The 21,113-nt window shown below is 49.0% G+C and overlaps 1 protein-coding gene across 12 annotated transcripts in view; it reads right to left on the bottom strand.

Annotated features, from left to right (window-relative positions):
• Nucleotides 1-21,113, bottom strand: part of GAS7 (growth arrest specific 7) — a 239,840-nt gene that overhangs the window by 119,410 nt on the left and 99,317 nt on the right. For 11 of the 12 annotated variants that reach the window (XM_075903569.1, XM_075903566.1, XM_075903567.1 and 8 more), the window contains 2 exons: nucleotides 4,806-4,891; nucleotides 3,332-3,385 (listed from right to left, as the gene is read on the bottom strand). In XM_075903569.1, coding sequence (XP_075759684.1) covers nucleotides 3,332-3,385; nucleotides 4,806-4,891 — 140 coding nt within the window. Of the gene's footprint in view, nucleotides 1-3,331; nucleotides 3,386-4,805; nucleotides 4,892-14,559; nucleotides 14,665-21,113 lie in introns of those variants that run through there. The other variant, XM_006122946.4, reaches the window with a different exon arrangement.

Genomic DNA, 21,113 nt, shown 5'->3' on the forward strand with positions numbered 1-21,113 from the left:
ATTACTGTCTTTCACTTAGAGGGAAGTTCCACTAGTAGGATAATTGCCAGAATCGTTCTTCATTGAAAATAAGGTGCTAAATTCCCACATCTCCAATTTTTCATTCCATCCTGAGTGTCCCTAAGTTTTCAAAATGAAATGGCAGCAGTCTAGTAAGCACGTTTAGACATGCCACGCAGAGCAGCTGATTTCTATAGTAGGTATTCACATTTTCCAAGTACTTCCTTACCAGCTTTTGATCACCAGGTCATAAGACCATAAGAACAGCCATAATGGGTCAGACCAAAGGTCCATCCAGTCCAGTATCCTGTCTGCCAACAGTGGCCAATGCCAGGTGCCCCAGAGGGAGTGAACCAAACAGGTAACGATCAAGCAATCTCTCTCCTGCCATCCATCTCCATCCTCTGACAAACAGAGGCAAGGGACACTTTAGCCATCCTGGCTAATAGCCATTAATGGACTTAACGTCCATGAATTTATCTAGTTCTCTTTTGAACCCTGTTAGGCTATGTCTAGACTGCAAGCCTCTGTCGAAAGAGGCTCTTTCGAAAGATACTTTCGAAAGAGCCTCTTTCGAAAGAGAGCGTCTAGACTGCACGTTGAACTTTCGAAAAAGCGGCTTGCTTTTTCGAAAGAAAGCATCCAGTGAGTCTGGATGCTCTCTTTCGAAGAAGCCCTATTTACATTCAAGAACGCCTTCTTTCGAAAGAGGAACTTTCGAAAGAAGGCGTTCTTCCTCGTAAATTGAGGTTTACCGCCATCGAAAGAAAAGCCGCGTTCTTTCGATTTAATTTCGAAAGAACGCGGCTGCAGTCTAGACGCAGGTGAGGTTTTTTCGAAAAAAGGCTACTTTTTTCGAAAAAACCCCTGAGTCTGGACACAGCCTTATAGTCCTAGCCTTCACAACCTCCTCAGGAAAGGAGATCCACAAGTTGACTGTGCGCTGTGTGAAGAAGAACTTCCATTTATTTGTTTTAAACCTGCTACCCATTAATTTCATCTGGTGGCCCCTAGTTCTTATATTATGGGAACAAGTAAATAACTTTTCCTTATTCACTTTTTCCACACCATTCATGATTTTATACACCTCTATCATATCCCCCCTTAGTCTCTTTTCCAAGCTGAAAAGTCCTAGTCTCTTTAATCTCTCCTCATATGGGTCCCGTTCCAAACCCCTAATCATTTTAGTTGCCCTTCTCTAAACCTTTTCTAATGCCACTATATCTTTTTTTAGTTGAGGCGATCACATCTGTACACAGTATTCAAGATGTTGGTGTACCATGGATTTATAAAAGGGCAATAAAATATTATCCGTCTTATTCTTTATCCCTTTTTTAATGATTCCTAACATCCTGTTTGCTTTTTTGACTGCCACTGCACACTGCGTGGACATCTTCAGAGAACTATTCACAATGACTCCAAGATCTCTTTCCGGATTAGTTGTAGTTAAATTAGCCCCAATCATATTATATATATAGTTGGGATTATTTTTCCCAATGTGCATTACTTTGCATTTATCCACATTAAATTTAATTTGCCATTTTATTGTCCGATCACTTAGTTTGGTGAGATCTTTAGTTCTTCATAGTCTGCTTTGGTCTTAACTACTTTGAGCAGTTTAGTATCGTCTACAAACTTTTCCAACTCACTGTTTACCCCTTTCTCCAGATCATTTATGAATAAATTGAATAGGATTGGTCCTTGGACTGACCCCTGGGGAACACCACTAGTTACCCCTCTCCATTCTGAAAATTTACCATTTATTCCTACCCTTTGTTTCCTGTCTTTTAACCAGTTCTCAATCCATGAAAGTTCCCTCTTATCCCATGACAACTTAATTTACGTAAGAACCTTTGGTGAGGGACCTTGTCAAAGGCTTTCTGGAAATCTAAGTACACTATATCTACTGGATCCCCCTTGTGCACATGTTTGTTGACCCCTTCAGAGAACTCGAATAGATTAGTAAGACACGATTTCCCTTTACAGAGACCATGTTGACTTTTGCCCAACAAATTATGTTCTTATACATGCTTCACAATTTTATTCTTTACTATGGTTTCAACTAATTTGCCTGGTACTGACATTAGCAAGGGCAGCCCTAGACTAGCTGCATGGTTCGCCTGGCATTCGGCGGCAGCAGCGCCCTCCCCCCACCCCCAAGAGCAGATATCAACTTGTTATTGTTTAGTTTATCAATTAATTTCAAAACCTTCTCTATTGACACTTCAATCTGTGACAAGTCCTCAAATTTGTCACCTACAAAGGACGGGTCAGGTTTGGGAATCTCCCCAACGTCCTCAGCCATGAAGACTGAAGCTAAGAATTCATTTAGTTTCTCTGCAATGACTTTATCGTCTTTAAGTGATCCTTTGGATCTCAATCGTTCAGGGGCCCCACTGGCTGTAGAGGAGGCTTCCTGCTTCTGATGTACTTACAAAACATTTTGTTATTTCCTTTTGAGGTTTGGCTAGCTGTTCTTCAAACTCCTTTTTGGCTTTTCTTCTTACATTTTTACACTTAATTTGGAAGTGTTTATCACTAGGTTATTATTTTGCGGAGCCACCATTCCTTACCAATTGCTCAAAAATGTCAATTTCAGCTCTATCATTGAAGGAATGGAAATAAACTTTTGCTTCCAAATCTGGGGAATTCAGTGCCCACACATGATTAGAAGCAAATACAATGGGAAAATAAGACAGAGACTCTTGGCAGAAGTCCTCACACCATAGGGATGAATGATATCACAGGGCACAGATCTCTCTTGTTAAACTATCACTTGGTTGTGTATCATTCTTTGCTGTGTGACTTTCAGTGCTGGTGAATGATACTGGCCTGGTAGCTTGGAGGAATTAAGATTTCCATTCATTCACAGAACAGACTTTCTGCAGGCAGAATAGGCTTGTCTACAAATGATCCTGGCTTCTGTCCGAAGGCAGCCCTGCTAGGCTCACAGTACATAAATATCTATTGCTCACTAAGACTTGGGGCCTCTATTGCATGCATACAATTCTATCTGGCCACTGTGCTAGGAACTGGTTTGACACCATCAATGTATATAATGGAGGCTATTTTGTTAAAGCTGTTTTTTTCTTCAGTGCCCCTTTACAACAGAGCAGGGAGCCCCTGGGCTGAGCTTTAGAAATGTGTCTTCTGGTTGCATTGGCTGTCCCAGGAATACCCCACCCACTGAGGAATTTGTTTGCCCTCCCAGGCTGCCCTGCCCTGCCCCAGGGGCTGGCTTGCCTGCTACCAACCCTCAGTATAGCAGCAGGGATCACTGCCCAGGCTTTCCCCCGCCTGCGCCGCTGCCAACCATCCTGGTGGTACTTACTGTCTGTGAGCTCTCCCTGGCCAGCCTCCTGGGCACACGCGGGGACCCTGGACTCTGTGGAGAGAGGTGAGAAGCACTGTCAGTATATGCTGCATAGCACAAGGGTCTGCAGGTGAGCCTGGTCTGAGCCACACAGCGAATCAGTGAAAGGCACATGTCTAGCTGAGGAAAGCAGCAGCAGGCAACGGAGTGATGCAGGATTGAGGAGCTGCCCTGGACATCCAGGACCACGAGGCACTATCCTTGCTCCGCTGACCCCTCTTTCCCCACTGAGCCTCTACCCTGCACCCCCAACCAATGTCGCCTCTGATTTTTTCCATTCATGTGCAGAATAAATGTTGTTATATGCACCACGTCATGTGTGGATGTGCACCACCAACATAAACACATGCTGACAGCTGTGGGTGTTCTGCTGATCAGCTGGGCATCACCTGAATCTCTCCTGGATGGCTGCCAAAGAGCTCAACTTACAGGGAATGCTACCCCCCGCCCCAAACTCCAAGTCCTGCATCCCTTCCTAGCTGAGATCCTGTACCCTTTCCCCAGCTCCTGCCCACCCTCCTCCACTAAACCTTTCCACACTGCACCCCACACTATTGAGCACTGAGTCTTTCTCTGCAGAGCCCCCACTGCAGAACTCTGGCACTCCACTATGAACCCCTTCACTGAGCTCCTGCACCCACTTCCCCCTGCACCCCTCTCTGCTGCAGCCAGTAGGAGCCACAGGGATGATACCTGTGAATAGCAGTGCAGAGATACACACTCCCACCCCCATGGGAGGACTCTGCCAGTCGCTTTTGGGAGCCACCTGAAGTAAGTGCTGACACCCTGACCTCCTCCCACACCCAACCATCTGCCCCAACCCAAACTCCCTGCCGGTCTCCTGCATCCCACCCTCACCCAAACACCCTCCCAAAGCCTTAGGCAAAAGTGGGTGGGGATGAGACTTGGACCCTTTCCGGGCACCAGCAAACATTATACAAACTTGGCACCCACCCCTGGAAAAGGTTTAATGTGTTATCTGTTACTTGGCTACATTTTAAAAGGGGATTCTAAGTGTAAGGATAGCATGGACATGCTCAACCCACACATGGCGAGTAGGTGGTAAACCAGCAGGCCAGTGCTGACAGCAAAGCTACTTGAATGCACTTTCAAAATTAGCTCTGGTACCACTGTCCCAATAGCAGAGAAAGAATGGGATACTGAAAGCACATTGCTATCATGTGCTTCAACATCAAAAGGCCTCCTTGTGTCGCTCTCTTTTCACCACAAAGCCCCATGAGGAAACCTCATGAAACAGTGGGGTTCTCCCGTTTGCTATCTATATACAAACGTGCCTTCCTCAGATCCATACATGCTGCTGTGACTGGGGTCTGGTGGCTTCTAAAGCATGCTCGCTGGGAGTGTCACCAGAGAGCTCACAAACTACCCCTAGTCCTGCCCACTCCTACTCAGAGTGTTACCCAAAACCTACCTGGTGGTCCCCGCTGGGTTTTCGGAGACTCATATGACCAGGCTCCATTTGATGCATAGGGGTCACAGGGCTGTGATATCCATTCACTGTAAGGAACACACAGAGGAGGTTTGAAGGGCTACTCAAGGCATCAGCTACTTGAATACAGACTTTCAATAGTTCTTGATCATTTTATTTATCAAAAAGGTAGACTCACAGAACCCCCTACCCCTACTAAGACACTGGCCTTCCCCCAGAATTGCCTGAACTGAACAAATTGCTGAGCAGGCCTGAGCCTCAGGGGCTATAATTGGATGGGACTGTGCCAACCCAGAACTCAGTAGAGTAGCCTGCCTCAGGTCTCTGGCCTCCTTTTACTGCTCCGGGAAAGACAGAATTCAGCAATGTTAGACAGCTGTAGAAAGGGTCCCCTGGAGAGGCTAGGTATGGAAGTGACTAATCAACTAGACGACTACCCAATAAACATATGCTTATCGGGTAGTTGAGTAGTGACTCAACTAGACACTCCCCTGCCACTGCTGCTTAAAAGCTGGTTCCTCCCAGCACCCTCTTCATGGGGGAAAGGGGAGAACTAGGTATAGCGGGGGAGGCGAGGGGGAGGACCAGTCACAAGCCGGGAATAAGTTGACTGCTCCCCCTACGGCACCTCTGCCTCTAATATCGTGGTCACCAACAGGTCGATCGTGATCAACTGATCGATCACGAGGCCTCGACCAGTCGATCGCGAGGCACCCGGGCCACTGCCACATTTTCCCCCCGCTCCCGAGAAGCCCTACTACCTACCTCCAGCGAAAATGGAGGTAGTGTTGGCTTCCCTCGGGTGGATAGAATTCCCGCAGCTTAGTGCCACTTCTGGGGATGTGCTGTGGGTGGGGGCATCAGCCCCGGAGGAGGAGCATGGTGACTTCCCTGCACCGGCGGAGGAGGGGTAAGTCGGCCCCAGGGCAGACGTGCACAGGGTTTTCCCTGCACCACGGGGGAGGGGTGTGTGTGCGTGCATGAGTGGTTTCCCTGTGCTGTGGGGGGAGGGGAGTCAGACCCGGAGGAGATACGCGCCAGCTTCCCTCAGAGTGGGGGGGGTGTATCCTGGGAGGAGGCAGATGCAGCGGACTCTCTGTCACCACTGGCATCCTGCCCCTGCCCCCACTCTCCAGGTCCCTCTCCCCTCACTCTCCTGCCACAGAACTCTGTCCCCTGCTGCAGAACCCTGTCCTCTGCCCTCCCAGCACCCTGTTCCCTCTCCCCTGTCCCCAGCTGCAGAACTCTGTCCCCAGCCAAAGCACCCACTAGCGCCCTTCCCCAGTACTATGTCCCCTGTTCCCACCAACACAGCTGGGGCCACATTAGTGAAGCTTGCAGGTGGGGGGGGGGGGGGGGTTGGAGGAGGGGTTTTTTTGCATCTCGCTTGTGTGGCCCCAACTGACTTTTCTTGGGTCAGTGACCCCTGACTCAAAACAGGTTCCCTGCCCTTCTCAGAAATAAAGACAATGCAGAAACTTTTTGTGTTTGACACGGTATTTTATTTAAAAATGAAGCCTGGCCAACAAACCCCCAATTGGGGCCAAGCCCCCATTTGGCCACAGCATCATAACACTCCTGCACCCCCCCCCCCAACCCTAGATCTGAGCCTATCATAGACTGGACCCCCCTGCCCTGAGCCCCTCACATACCCCAACCCAAATTCCTGAACTCTCACGTCCAGAAGTCTGTGGCTTGCTTAGTACCCTAATCCTACATCTGACCCCAACAGAGGCCTAGCGCCCTCTCCCCGAGCCAGTGTCCCCTTCTCCACCTTCTCCTGCATCCAGATTTCCTCCCAGACTTTGCACCTCTTACCCCTTCCCACACCCAAATCCCTCATTCCCACCCCAGAGCCTACACATCCTGTCTCAACACAGCGAGGTTACGGCTAGACTGCAGGATTTTTTCAGGATTCCTGAGATATCCCAGAAACATACTTCTGCATCCAGGGATGCATTTGTTCTTCCGCTTCTTTTAGTGGAAGAGCAAACATGATCTTTCGGTAACCCCTAAATTCCTGTTTCCATGAGGAATAAGGGGGCTTCCAAAAGAAGAGGTTTTTCTGACATTTGGTCCAGTCTAGACAGGCCAAATGTTGGAAATACTTCCTACAGAAGAATTGGGGGAGAAAAAAAGCAGCAGTATAAGGGTTGGGGATAGCAAGTGATGGAGAGGAGGAGAATAGAGAGGGTGGGGCTTCAAGGAAGGGGTGGGGCGGTAGATCTTGGCTTGTTCTGTCATTTAAAAAGTGATCTTGGGTGTAAAAAGGAGACCCCTGCTCTAATACATTTAAAAGGCAGAGCCACAGCGGGGTTACTTCCTGGGGCTGGGAGCTAACCCCACTGTGGCTCTGCAGTTTCCCCCATTATCGACTAATTAAGTAGTCAATGGAAATTCCATTGAGTACTCAATTAGCTGATTAAACGCAATTTAACATCCCTAGTAGAGATCCTAAAATTGGAATTCCTACCAGCCGACAAAGTCTCCCCGAGTGGCACATACTAGTTTCCGTTCTGTTCTAAAACACCAGCACCCCAAAAACCAGAGGCAAAAGAAAACAATCCAATGCTGAGTGTTTGAAAACTGTATGATTTGAAAACCCGATTTTTCAGGCCTGTCTTCTGGCAGCTTGGGGTTGGTTACTGTTACTGAACCTGCTCCTTGAAAAGCCAATACTAAACATAAAGCAGAAGCCAGTCTTGGCAGCAAATAAAGAGTGTAAAAGACTTTCGCTCCTTCAATTTTCTGGGGCCCACACATTCCAGCTCCTCCTTTTCAGAGCATTTAGCTTGAGTCCAGGCCCAATTCTGAATGTCTGCCCACGGGTTGGATGTCCTCAGCTTCTTGTTGCATAGAGCCTGAGAAATGGGGATAGAAGACACTGCTCCTGGCTTGTCCCCACTCAGGGATGATTGCTCCAGAAGGTGGTTGTGGAAACAATCATTTTTACTACAACAGCTGCTCCCCTGGGCTGTGACCCACTGGAGGGCACCTGGGGCTGACTGTCAGTCAAGTATCTGCAGGGCTATTAGAGCTCTGCCCCATTCTGTCAAGCTGCCACAGAAATCACCTAAACCTACAGTTCTGTGGTGGTGTGCTACTAAAAGTGGAGCCTGTCTATATTCTGGGAGCAGACTGAGTGAGGTCAGGAGTCCCTTGTGCTCGACACAGGATGCACAGGGAAGCAATCTGAATAGTCTCTTTCCTTTCACCAATAGCTCACCAGAAAACACACACACTGGACCTCAGGAATCTCAGCCTGGGTTGTTGCATTTCCCCATCTTTCTGTGCACACTCCCCAACAGCCCCCATCCCCTGTCCACACAGTGCAACATGGCTCATGGGCCAGGCTCAGTCCAAGAGAAGAAAAGCCAGACAGGTTAGATGTCTATAGGACCATGCCCTCGCCCCAGGTGCTACTGGGGACCCACTGCCATCGGGGGGCAGCCCACAAGCTCAATTTTTCACCATCCTGGGATAAAATCATCTATGAAAGAGTGACCCACAAAACAGCCTGGGCCTGGAGCAGATGCACAGTGCTGAAAGACAGGCACACATGAGGTGCAGTCTCACCTCTGTTGCTCAGTGCTGTCACTATTTTTGCACACCTCTCCTCATTGGGTAAGGTTTGTGCCGTCTCCATCCTCTTGAAGCAAGTACTATCACCATTTCCCGATAAGAACATATCTGGCAAAGTTGCGGGAAGAACCCAAATATGGCAGAGCCAATCACAACTCGCAGCCAGACTTCCTTTGGGAAAGTGCCCCAGGTCTGTGCTGTCAGGGACAACTGCTCTAAACAGCAGCCACATGCTGCTCCTGAAGCGAGGCACAGAGCCCAGGAAACCTCATAGTCAGCATTCTCCCACTATCTAGCAATTGCTGGGTAACATGTGTCTCTAAAAGAAGGTCCACGCAGACATCAGCCTGAGCATGTTAGGAGTTCTTCCTCCCGCTCAATCGGGCACGATTTATGGCAGGGGTGGCCAACCCGCGGCTCTCAAGCTGCATGTAGCTCTTTGATTAAGGAAATGCGGCTCCTGCTGTTTCTGAGCCATGTGCCAGGATCGCTGACAGCCAGCAGCGTCCCAGTGCCTGCTCATAGCCAAACACTTTGCGCATGTGCCCAGTGCCTGAAGGGAGAAGTGTGTGGCAGCGGCAGCAGCTCTGGGACCCAGGCACTAGGCTGGGGGTGGGAGGGCCTGGCTCTGGGGGAGAGAAGAGGGATTGGGTTAGAACAGGGAGGCTGAGGGTGCATAGCTCTGTGAGAGGGGTGGAGCACTGGGTTATGGCTGGGGGCTGAAGCTCCTTAAATTCAAAGTCTTCGCAGACTCAGAATAAGGCAGCCAACACAGATGTCATATTTAAATTCCAGGGCAAAAAAAGAATCAGCATGTACCTGGTTTGCATGGTGTTTCTTTAAAGAACATTCAAAGGCTATTGTTTCCCTGGCTGAAGCAATTGTTCTGAGATACGAGTCTCTCCCTTATTGTTTTTGAACCTCTCATATTTGCAGTCTGGGACAAACCTGAATTTTTAGAACTACAAAAAAGCCAAAATCTTCATAAGGAAAAAAAAAATGATATGAAACCATACCAGAGGTCAACAAACTGGAGTGAAACAGGCACTTCAAATTGAGCTAATTTGCTTCTCGGTTCAGTTTAATTTAAAAAAACTCAGAGGACATAATAGGGAAGTAGTGTGAAATTTAAAATACATGGTGGGGATGCTTTTTTTTTTAAATGTGAGACTATCACTGTATTTTTAAAGGGGTTTTTTTTATTTGATGTTTGTTCCTTGTCAAGTTCTCTGAAGATCTACAGACTGAATGTGATTTTTTTAGGTGACTAGAGACTTTTTAATTGGTTTTTGTCCGAAATGTCCTGTAATGTTATTTTTATCACTACATTTTGTGTACTATATGTATCTATCTAGCTATAGATATATAAAGATAAATATATAATATGTGGCTCTTCGCATTCCATCCACAGCTATTTTGGCTCTTCATCTCTAACTGGTAGGCCATCCCTGATCTATGGCATGGCTGGTAAGGTCCTCTTGGGTTTAGACCACCATGAAGTCCCTTACCAGAAAAATTTGTATGTAATTAAAGGCTCAGTGGAGACCAGAATTATAATGACATTAATACTGGCATTTTCTAACTTCTGAGCACCTGACTTTCTAACCTCAGCATTCATAACACATAAAGGCGGTTCTATGGGTTCTATCTGCCGAGGGTTCAATCTTTTCTTAAGGCAGCACTAACTGGGGATTGGCTGCCCCAGAGAGTTGTAACCCACTGGTAGAACAGCAGTGTGCATCCAACTCAGCTCAGCAGGGAGTTAGTCCTGTCCCGATCTATGGGGTGTTTAGTGATGTATGTGTTTTCCAGTTCCCATGTCACAAACTCCCCAATCCTTTTCGCATTAATGCGCCAACTCAGAGAGGCCAAGAACTGCCTGGGGACTGAGCTGCCCTAGGGCCTGAGAGGAAACCAATAAGATAGGGGTGAGCAAAAGGGCCTCCGTGGGCTGGATCTGGCCCACCAAACAGAGGCCCTGCCGTACCTCTGCAGTTTGGGGGCGGGGAGTAGCACATGACGGGAGTAGCACATGACATGATTGGCATGGGGCAAAAGGGAGAGCCTATGAAGTCTCCTCCCATTGCCAGGGGCATGGGCACCTAGGGGGAACCTCTGGGTGGTGGGCAAAGACTTCACTCACTGCCCAACCCCCAGACTAATCATGTATGTGGGTGAGGAAGCAGGGATGTATCCTGGCCACACCCCTTCCACTTGAGGCTTGGGGACACGTCAAAAATTTCTGAAGTGGCCCCTAGCAAAAATTATTGCCCACCCCTGCCCTAAGATCTGGGCTGAGCCATGCTGGCAGTTGAGAGCTGCTCCAGCTTTGTAGATAACGAGGGGGATACCCACCTGATACCTTCACCAGCACTAAATTCACACACCACATTTTTAAAACTGTAGTGGACTATTATATCCAGCAACTACACACCGCACCATAATAACTCGAACTCAGGAACCAATCCTTGCAACAAACCTCGGTGCCAACTCTGCCCACATATATACACCAGCAACACCATCACAGGACCTAACCAAATCAGCCATACTTTCACTGGTACATTCTCCTGCACATCCACCAACGTAATATATCCCATCATGTGCCAATAATGCCCCACTGCTATATACATCGGCCAAACAGGACAGTCCCTACGTAAAAGAATCAATGGACACAAATCTGATATTAGGAATGGCAACATACAAAAACCTGTAGAGGAACACTTCAATCTTCCTGGACACACAATTGCAGATCTAAAAGTAGCCATCCTGCAGCAAAAAAACTTCAGGACCAGACTTCAAAGAGAAACTGCTGAGCTACAGTTCATCTTTAAGTTTGACACAATCAACTCTGGATTAAACAAAGACTGTGAATGGCTTGCTAACTACAAAAGCAGCTTCTACTCTCTTGGAATTCACACTTCCAGATCAGCTGCTAGAAGTGGGCCTCATCCTCCTTGATTGGATCCACCTCGTCATCTCCAGCCTGATCCTGGCCTGCATATTTATACCTGCCTCTGGAAATTTCCACTACATGCATCTGACGAAGTGGGTCTTTGCCCACGAAAGCTTATGCTCCTACACTTCAGTTAGTCTATAAGGTGCCACAGGACTCCTCTTCGCTTTTGCAGATTCAGACTAACACGGCTACCCCTCTGATACTATTATATCCATGTCACTGGCAAATAGGCAAATCAGCTGATTAAATCATTTTAGTACAATTTTTGCTCAATATCTAAGAGTTCCTATTTTTTTAAAATAAAAGCTGCTAGCTTTACCTGAAGGAGGATAATTTTTCTCCCTCGTCATTGTAACATTGTCTTCTTGCATCACTCCTGTTAATGCATCCCAGAATGATGGGGTTTGGTTTTTTTTGGTTGCAAGAGTGTTACATTACTAACTCATATTTAGTTTGAGGTCCACTATGGCGCCTAGATCTCTTTCTACAATATTTATTTATTTTAAACATTTTTACCCCACCTCTCTATTTAAAATATTTGAGATGACTTACAAAAAACTTTCTGTAAACCCAATACAAATATATATATTAAAAAATTAAAATACGAGACCCCAGAGGGACATAAAACCTTCTAAAAACATCTCGAGAGGAGGAACACACACAGAGAGATTCAAATACCAATACCACCACAAATAAAAAGGGTGCCTTTAGCCTGACACCGAAACAATGCTAACGTTGATGCCATGAGAATATCCCCAGGAACAGAATTCCACAGTCTGGGAGCAAAGGCTGAGAAGGCCCTGTTCTGCGTAGATGTCAATCTTATCTCCATATGTGGGGGAACACTGAGCAGAGCCTCCCCAGCTGACCTCAATCTCTGGGTAGGTTCACATAGGATAAGACGGTCCTTTAGAGACCCCAGACCCAACCCATTTAGCGCTTTATAGGTCATAATCAAGAACTTAAATTGTGCTCGGAAACATACCGGAAGCCAGTGCAGCTTCTGGAGCACTGGCATAATGTGCTCTGTATAACAAGTTTCAGGGGGTAGCCGAGTTAGTCTGTTACAGAAAAAAAAATGGTCTGGTTGCACTTCATAGACTAACAAAACATGTAGATGGTATCATGAGCTTTTGTGGGCACAGCCCACTTCTTCAGATGACCGGAGTTATCAGTATTAGTCAAAACTCGAACAGCCACATTCTGGACCAGCTGAAGTTTCCAAAGGCTCTTGAGAGGCAGCACCACATAAAGCACTTTACAGTAATCCAGTTGGGATGTAACAAGAGCATGGATCACTGTGGCCAAGTCATGCTTGTTCATGAAGGGTCACAGCTGGCGGATCAGACAAAGCTACCCAAAGGCACTCCTGGCCACCGAAGAAATCTGGTTCTCAAATGTTTAAAAAGGGTCCAGGAGGACTCCCAAGCTGTGTACTTGTTATTTGGGGGAGAGTAACCCCATCTAGAACAAGTACCATGCCACATCCCTGAAAAGATGGCCTCCTGATCCACAGGACCTCCAGTGTTATTTGGATTCAACTTCAGCTTGTTTGACTTCATCCAGTCCATCACCGCCTCTAGACACTGGTTTAGATCAGTCGCCACCACACTAGTTCTGATGTGACAGGGAAATAGAGTTGGGTGTCATCTGTATATTGATGGCATGGTCCTCCAAAACTCCTTATGACCTCTCCCAGCAGCTTCAAGTAGATGTTAAACAGAACAGGGAACAAGATGGAACCTTGCGGGACCCCGCAGCACAATCGCCACGGGGTTGAATAGCAGCCCCCTAACTCTACCTTCTGAAAGCGTCTCAACAGGTAAGACTAGAACCACTGCAGAATAGTGCCTCCAATACCCAGCTCCACTAGGCGTTCCAGAAGGATACCATGGTCAATGGAATCAAAAGCCACAGAGGGCCAAGAGAATCAACCGGGATGCACTCCCCCGTCTATCTTCAGGTGTAGGTCATTTACTAGGGCGACCAAGGTGGTTTCAGTTCCAAAACCTGGCCTAAAGCCAGACTGAAATGGATCTAAATAATCTGTTTCTTCCAAGAAAACTTGGGGTTACAATGCCACTGCCTACTCAAGAACCTTGCCCAAGAAAGGAATAGCAGCAACTGGGCAATAGTTATTCAAAACATGTGGGTCCAGGGAAGGCTTCTTAAGTAGAGGCTTTATCGCTGCCTCTTTCAAGGTGGTGGGAACCATACCAGACCGAAGAGACACATTAATAATCCCCTAGACCCTAGTCATCCCTTCCCAGCTAGATTTAATAAGCCATGAAGGGCAGGGGTCGAACGAGCACGTGATCGGTCACGTTCCTCCAAGGATCTTGTCCACATACTCAGTCTGCAATAGCTGAAACTGTTCCAAAGAAAAATGACTGGGCGGTGCGCTCAACACCTTCCTAGGCAGTCATTTCCTATTTTCTATGTGGGCAACTGATTGTTCCTTTCTGAATGGAGCACTTTACATTTGTCCTTATTGAATTTCATCCCATTTACCTCAGACCATTTCTCCAGTTTATCCAGATCATTTTGAATTATAATCCTATCCTCCAAAGCACTTGTAACCCCTCCGAGGTTGGTATCATCCACAAATTTTATAAGCGTACTCTGTATGCCGTTATCAAAATTGTTGATGAAGATACTGAACTGAATTGCTCCCAAAACTTGATTTAATTAGGATATTCCAAAGAGCAATAAACGAAGTCAAAAAGGTACCTATTCACCCTTTCATTTTGCAAAGGTAAAAAACCTTTAGTTTTAAACTCCCTTCCCCCCCCCCCACATATACACACCAAAAAAAAAAAAAATCGAGAAATACCCTCACTGAAACTGATTTATTTTATAAGCTTAAAGCCTTCATTCTTCAAAATGTAAGAACATTTGTGGTTGGGATATGTTTTACAGAAGATAATGATTACCTCTAATTCATGTTTTCTCTTGAAGGTGAATGCTTAAGATAATATAAGCTTTGATATAGGAGAAGGGAGAGAGAGGGCATAACTGTGTTTGTGTGTATGGGGGGGGGAGAGAAGAGTGTGTTTTGGAGAATGTCAGCATGCTCTCATGGAAATTCAGACAGTGGCAGCAAACAACCTGTTCTGAAGCAGGAAGAGGGTGAAATCCTAACATCTTAGCACCCCTTCTCTTTGTACAGCTCGTTCTCTCACTCACACTCACACTCACCACAGCCTCTGTGTTTAACAGCAGAACCATTCCACCTGAAGGGTTTGCTCTGTGTCAGAAGTCAATTAGCACAGCATGCAGACTGTCGGAAAAGGAGCTCTGAAAAGAGATATGCACATGTCTGCAGGGCACACAGTACCAAACAAGGAGCAGAGGGGACTTGAGGAATTATAGGCCATTTCAGGAAGCCAGTCAAAAGGCAACAAACAATTCAAGTTTCCACACTGGCCTCCAGTACTGAATCCAAAGCTCAGCAAGCTCTACGCTTCTCATCGAGAGGGTTTACCTGGAATGCAGTAACTACGGAATTAGTACACACCAAGTACCTTGCCAGTGTGAACAGCTCAGGAATTACAGTGCTAGGAGCCCATTTCCTGCACTGTAACTTACCAGTGTAAACTTGACCTTAGTCTACACTGGAACTTTACTGTGCTACAACTTTCTGGCTCAGGGGTGTAAAAGCGCACGCACGCACACCCTGAGTGCAGCAAATTACAATGTTGTAAAGCGCCAGTGTAACCTGCTCTACAGCTATGCTCCCAGCACGGTTAGCTATATCCCTCATGGAGGTGATTTACACAGACTTCTCTCCCAGCACTTCTGCCATGGCAGCACTCTAGTTTAAAATATAGACAAACCTCAAGAAGGAACTTTTGGTCCAGCACACATCTGCACATGACATCTCAGAACCCTCAGCACTACTAGTGACATGGAGTTTGCAAAAGCCTTGCAAAAGGGTTAGATTTAAATTGGTCTGTGATCATTCTAATAGGATGTGGTAATACTATGGCAATTTAAGGTACTAACAATTTCTGCTGTTAAACGTCAGATTGTTCAGACTGCATAGACCATGAAAGGAGACCGTAACTGGCCTTGGTAAACAGAGAGACTTAGTCAGATTTAATTGAAATTTCAAGTTTTTAATATTTATTAATTTATCTCCACATTATTTCTTGAATAGGTTCTTTTTTTTAGTAATAGAAATGTAGCTGTGTTAGTCTGGTGTAGCTGAAGCAAAATGCAGGACTTTTTTTTAAACATTGTCCAATAGGACTTAGTGTACGACAAAGCAAGCAGAATTCACTGACCCCTAGATAAAGCCCTGTGTCTATCTCAGAGTCAGGACTCATGGAGGAGCTGGGGAATAATTTGATCTGGTCCTAACTTTCACAAAGGAGAATGCCCCACAGATCAGACCCACTCCTGAATGTGTCATTTCAGAGGGAAGCTGTCTGGCATTATAGTCTCTGCATTATGTGAACTGGCAGTAACTCTCTATAAGTGGCAAGTGGGAGTTTGCAGTGAAGAAATGCAGAAGGAACATGGAGGATAGAAAACAAGGAGAAAAGCAGAAAAAGTAGGAAGGGAAGGAAGAGAAGAGGACAAAGCACAGCAGTCATTTTACAAGGGAGCAGATTCCTCATTGAGCAACAATGTAACAATCCCCCGTGATCTTATAGCAATAATAATGAAGGCATCTAGTCCCTACACAAACACTGTCATCCCCCTTGTTATTATTATAAAGCTCCCCATGCCTTCAGATCTTCACTATCCCCTGCCCAGTGTGACTCAGATACTTGGGTTTGGCCCTGGCTCCCAAAAGCCTCTGCATCTTCAGGTTTATATACTAAGGGGCTACGTCTACACTGGCCCCTTTTCCGGAAGGGGCATGTAAATTTCATGAGTCGTCGTAGGGAAATCCGCGGGGGATTTAAATATCCCCCGCGGCATTTAAATAAAAATGTCCGCCGCTTTTTTCCGGCTTTTAAAAAAGCCGGAAAAGAGCGTCTACACTGGCCCCGATCCTCCGGAAAAAGCGCCCTTTTCCGGAGGCTCTTATTCCTACTTCGAAGGAGGAGGCGCTGCTGCTTCTGCCACCAGCCCCGGGGCGAGCCCGCCCTCAACACCGACGCCCGGTGGCCACCCGCCCCGCTGCAGAACGCCCGGTGCCGCTGCCCCAGGGACAAGCCCGTCGGACGAAGACGCTGCCGGCAACCCAGCATCGCCAGGTGGGACCTCCGTCGGCTACCAGATTGGGGGTAGGAAGCAACCCAGGGCAAGGGGCCGGGAAACTCCCCCCCCCCCCAGTGGGCTTAGCATGTTTTGGGGGAGGATCCCCCGCTGAGCCAGTGGTGGGAACCACCCACCACTATCAGGGCCCTGGGTTGGGGTCTGGTGGAGAGGGAGGGCCCCGACCCCCCTACCCCACCCCGCAGTGCGGGACTAGGCCGCTGGGCTTGCTGCGAGTGCGGGACTAGGCCGCTGGGCCTGCTGCGAGTGCGGGACTAGGCCGCTGGGCCTGCTGCGAGTGCGGGACTAGGCCGCTGGGCCTGCTGCGAGTGCTGGACTAGGCCGCTGGGCCTGCTGCGGGTGCGGACTAGGCCCCCAGGCTGGGGGTTAGCGCTTTGTTCCCCAGGGGAAAGGGGCCAGAGGTGGGTGGTACCCCGCCACAACTGGTGGAGAATGTGGGCATCAATCCCCCCCCCTTGAGTAAAAGGGGATGCAGAGAGGGGTTTCTTTTTTTTAGGGGTGCTTTAAAAAAAAAAAGGAGAAAAGGGGCAGGATTTAGTCGGGCAGGTGCTCGAGGGGGCCTGGGGGAAGATGGGCCCCCGGAAAGGTAATAGGGAGGCTGTGGGGCAGCTCCTGAACGGTTTGCCCAAGGAGGACCGGGAGTGGATCCGGCGACAGGGGCCCAAGACGTTGGGGCAGGCGGTAGCCCTATTGAAAGGGCTCTGGGTTGGCGGGGGAGCCCTGAGGGTGACAGGCCGCCCAGGGAGCCGCCAGGGAGACCCCGGGAAAGAGAGGGGCACCCCCAGGGCCTGTAGCTATGGGCAAGTACTAGTAGCGGGGGTGCAACCGCAGAAAGAAGGGGAGACAAAGATACTCATCCCAGTTAAGGTGCAAGGGGAGGAGACCACAGCCTTGGTGGATACGGGTTGTGGACAGACGCTGATAGAAGAAGACATAGTTGGCGACCCAGAGCAATGGGGGCCCCCGGTGAGAATGCAGTGTATCCACGGGGAGGTAAGGACGTACCCCACCGCTAAGGTGAAGCTAGCGATCGGGGCGCATGAAGAGATGTGCAGCGTAGGGGTAGTCCCCCGACTGGCTTACCCCGTGGTTGTGGGGCGGGACTGGCCCCACTTTTGGACCCTACTACAGGGCTACAGGCGAGGGGACCCCGGGGAGGGAGGCCCAGAACAGCCACAGGCAGCGCTAACAGAACTGCCGATGGAAGAAGACCCCGGGGAAGGGACCTCAAGGGGGGCCGGGGGGGAGTCCCACAACCCTCTCGAACAGACGCCCCCCCCACATAGATCCCCAAGAAACAGCTTTCGCCCTGCAGGGAGATTTCCTAGAGGAACAAAGGAACGACCCGACCCTCAGCCGGGCCTGGGAGCAGGCGGGAAGACCCGAGTCGACGGACCAGGCCACCTCGGGGGGGGCCCAAGGTCCGAGGTTCGAGATACGGGGTGATTTGTTGTACCGCCTGACCCAAGACCCGCAGACCCAAACCGAGATCTGCCAGCTGCTGGTACCCCAGCGGCTTCGGACGACGGTGTTGCGATTGGCCCATGATGTGCCCTGGGCAGGCCACCTTGGCTGGGAAAAGACGTTGTGCAGACTAGCCCAGCGATTCTTCTGGCCAGGAATACATCATGCGGTGAGGGCCTATTGTGCATCATGCCCCGAATGCCAGCGGGCTAGCCCCGGAGGAGTCCCCCAAGCCCCGTTGATCCCTCTGCCCGTGGTAGGGACACCCTTTGAACGCATAGGGTTGGACTTGGTCGGGCCGCTGGAGCGAAGCGCTAATAAGAACAAGTACATTCTGGTCATTGTGGATTACGCCACCCAATACCCAGAGGCGATCCCCCTCCGGGTCACGACAGCTCGCGCCATCGCCGATGAACTTTTAAAGGTGTTCGCCCGGGTGGGTCTCCCGAAGACAATCCTAACAGACCAGGGAAAAGGAAGTTACTCACTTCGTGCAGTAACGATCGTTCTTCGAGGTGTGTCCCCGTGGGTGCTCCACTTCTGGTGTCGGGCTGGTCCCGGCGCCGCAAATCGGAGCTTTAACAGAGCTGTGTGTGTGTGTGTGTGGTCGGGCAGCGCGCGTGCACTTCCGTTTCGCGCCTTTCATCTACCGCGCGCTGCCCGGCTCCCGCCAGTTCATCTCACCGCCTATCTGAAAGACAGAAAAACAAGATTCCGAAGCAGGGAGGAGGGCGGGTCGTGGAGCACCCACGGGGACACACCTCGAAGAACGATCGTTACTGCACGAAGTGAGTAACTTCCTTTTCTTCTTCGGGTAGTCCCCGTGGGTGCTCCACTTCTGGTGACTCCGAAGCAGTAATCTCGGCTAAACGTGTGTTTCGGAATCGGTATTCCGAGCAGTAGGCAACACTGCCAAGGCTACTGCTGAGTCAGTGGTGAAGTGCTGAACAATTGCATAATGTCTTGAAAAGGTAGAATTTGAAGACCAAGTCGCAGCACGGCAGATGTCACGAAGAGGGACACCTTTCACGAAAGCTGTAGACGCAGCGACTGCTCGTGTTGAGTGAGCTCTAGGTTGCGAGGTGAGAGACTTCTTACGGATAGTATAGCACGTCGTGATACAAGAGACAACCAGCTTGGAAATGCGCTGGGCGGATAAGGACTTGCCCTTAGAAGAGCCCGATGTTGAAATAAAGAGGCGGTCCGTCTTACGTAAAGTACGGGTTCTGTCTATATAGAAAGCCAGGGCTCTGCGGACATCGAGCGTATGCAGGAGAGCGTCTCGCTGAGATGCGTGCGGTTTTGGGAAGAAACATGGCAAAACAATTGGTTCGTTTATGTGAAATTCCGTACAGACTTTAGGTAGAAAGGCTGGATGAGACCTCAGTATCACTGATTCCGGGTTGAAGACTGTATAGGGAGGTGTTGACATTAGTGCGGATAACTCGCTCACCCTGCGTGCTGATGTTATAGCCAGAAGAAAAAGTACCTTCATCGTAAGCATCGGTAGCGGTACCATGGCCAGCGGTTCAAACGGTGGCCCAGTGAGGACATCGAGAACCAGGTCAAGACTCCATACAGGTGGCGGAGGTCTCCGTGGTGAGTTGAGGTTAGCCAATCCTCTGAGAAATCTAGCCATCATGGGGTGAGAAAAAACCGACTTGCCTTCAACGGGGTAGTGAAAAGCGGCTATTGCTGCTATGTGGACCTTAAGTGATGAAATGGCTAGTCCGGTTACCTGCAGCTGAAGGACATAGTCCAATAAGACATGCATCGGCGAAAGCAAGGGATCCAGGAGTTTAGGAGCACACCATCGTACAAATCTGGACCACTTTGACAGGTAGGTTTTCCTGGTGGAATCTCTCCTGCTGTGCAGGAGAACACGCTTCACTTGATCCGAACAAAGATTCTCGGACTCGCTGAACCATGTACCATCCATGCAGTGAGGTGCAGAGTGTCCAGCTTCGGGTGACGCAGTGAGCCTCTCTGTTGTGTCAGCAAATCTGGTAGGCAAGGCAGTCGGCGCGGTGCTCGTACAGAGAGCTGCCGAAGGGTTGAGTACCATGGCTGCCTGGGCCAGGCTGGGGCTATAAGTATCACTCGTGCCCTGTCCATCACAACCTTCTCGAGTACTCTGGGAATGAGTACAACAGGGGGGAATGCATACAAGAGTGATGTGCCCCAGGGAAGGAGGAATGCGTCTCCCAGCAAGTGAGGTCCCACTCCCGCTCTGGAACAGTAAGCTCTGCATTTTGCGTTGGCACGTGTTGCAAAGAGATCTATCGTCGGAAACCCCCACTGATGGAAGAGACTTAAGAGGACATCTGTGCGGATCACCCACTCGTGGTCCTGGGGGAAATACCTGCTCAGTGCATCGGCTGTGGTATTGTTCACACCCGGTAAGTATGACGCAACTATAGAGATGTTGTTTCGAATGCACCATTTCCAGAGACGGATCGCCTCCGCACAAAGTGAGCGGGATCGGGCACCCCCCTGTCTGTTTACGTAGTACATTGCGACTACGTTGTCCATGAGAATTCTGGTGACAGTACCTTTTATGTATACCTTGAAGTGTTTGCAGGCATGAAACACGGCTCGAAGCTCGAGAAGATTGATATGGAGCATCATCTCCATAGTGGACCAACGACCCTGAACTGTTTTTGTGCCCATGTGGGCACCCCAGCCGATGAGAGAAGCATCTGTGGTTATCTCTCGTGACGGTTGTGGTGCATGGAAGGGAACTCCTGACAACATGTTGTTGTGATTCGTCCACCATACTAGGGAGTCCTTGACATGTACTGGAAGTACTACAGTTTTGCGAATGCTGTGGTCGGTAGGCTTGTAAACCGTGCTTAGCCAATGCTGCAGACACCTGAGGTGCAGTCTTGAATGGCGCACTATGATTGTCGTGGAAGCCATATGTCCCAGAAGCTGGAGACATACGCGTACCGGGAGCATTGGAGCGTGCAAAACTGTTTTTATCAGATCTTGCATTACTTGAAAACGCTCGAGTGGAAGGTGGACTCTTTCCGACTGGGAGTCGAGACGCGCTCCTATGA

The sequence above is a fragment of the Pelodiscus sinensis genome, chromosome 20 (genome assembly GCF_049634645.1).
Source record: "Pelodiscus sinensis isolate JC-2024 chromosome 20, ASM4963464v1, whole genome shotgun sequence".
NCBI classification, from domain to species: domain Eukaryota; kingdom Metazoa; phylum Chordata; order Testudines; family Trionychidae; genus Pelodiscus; species Pelodiscus sinensis.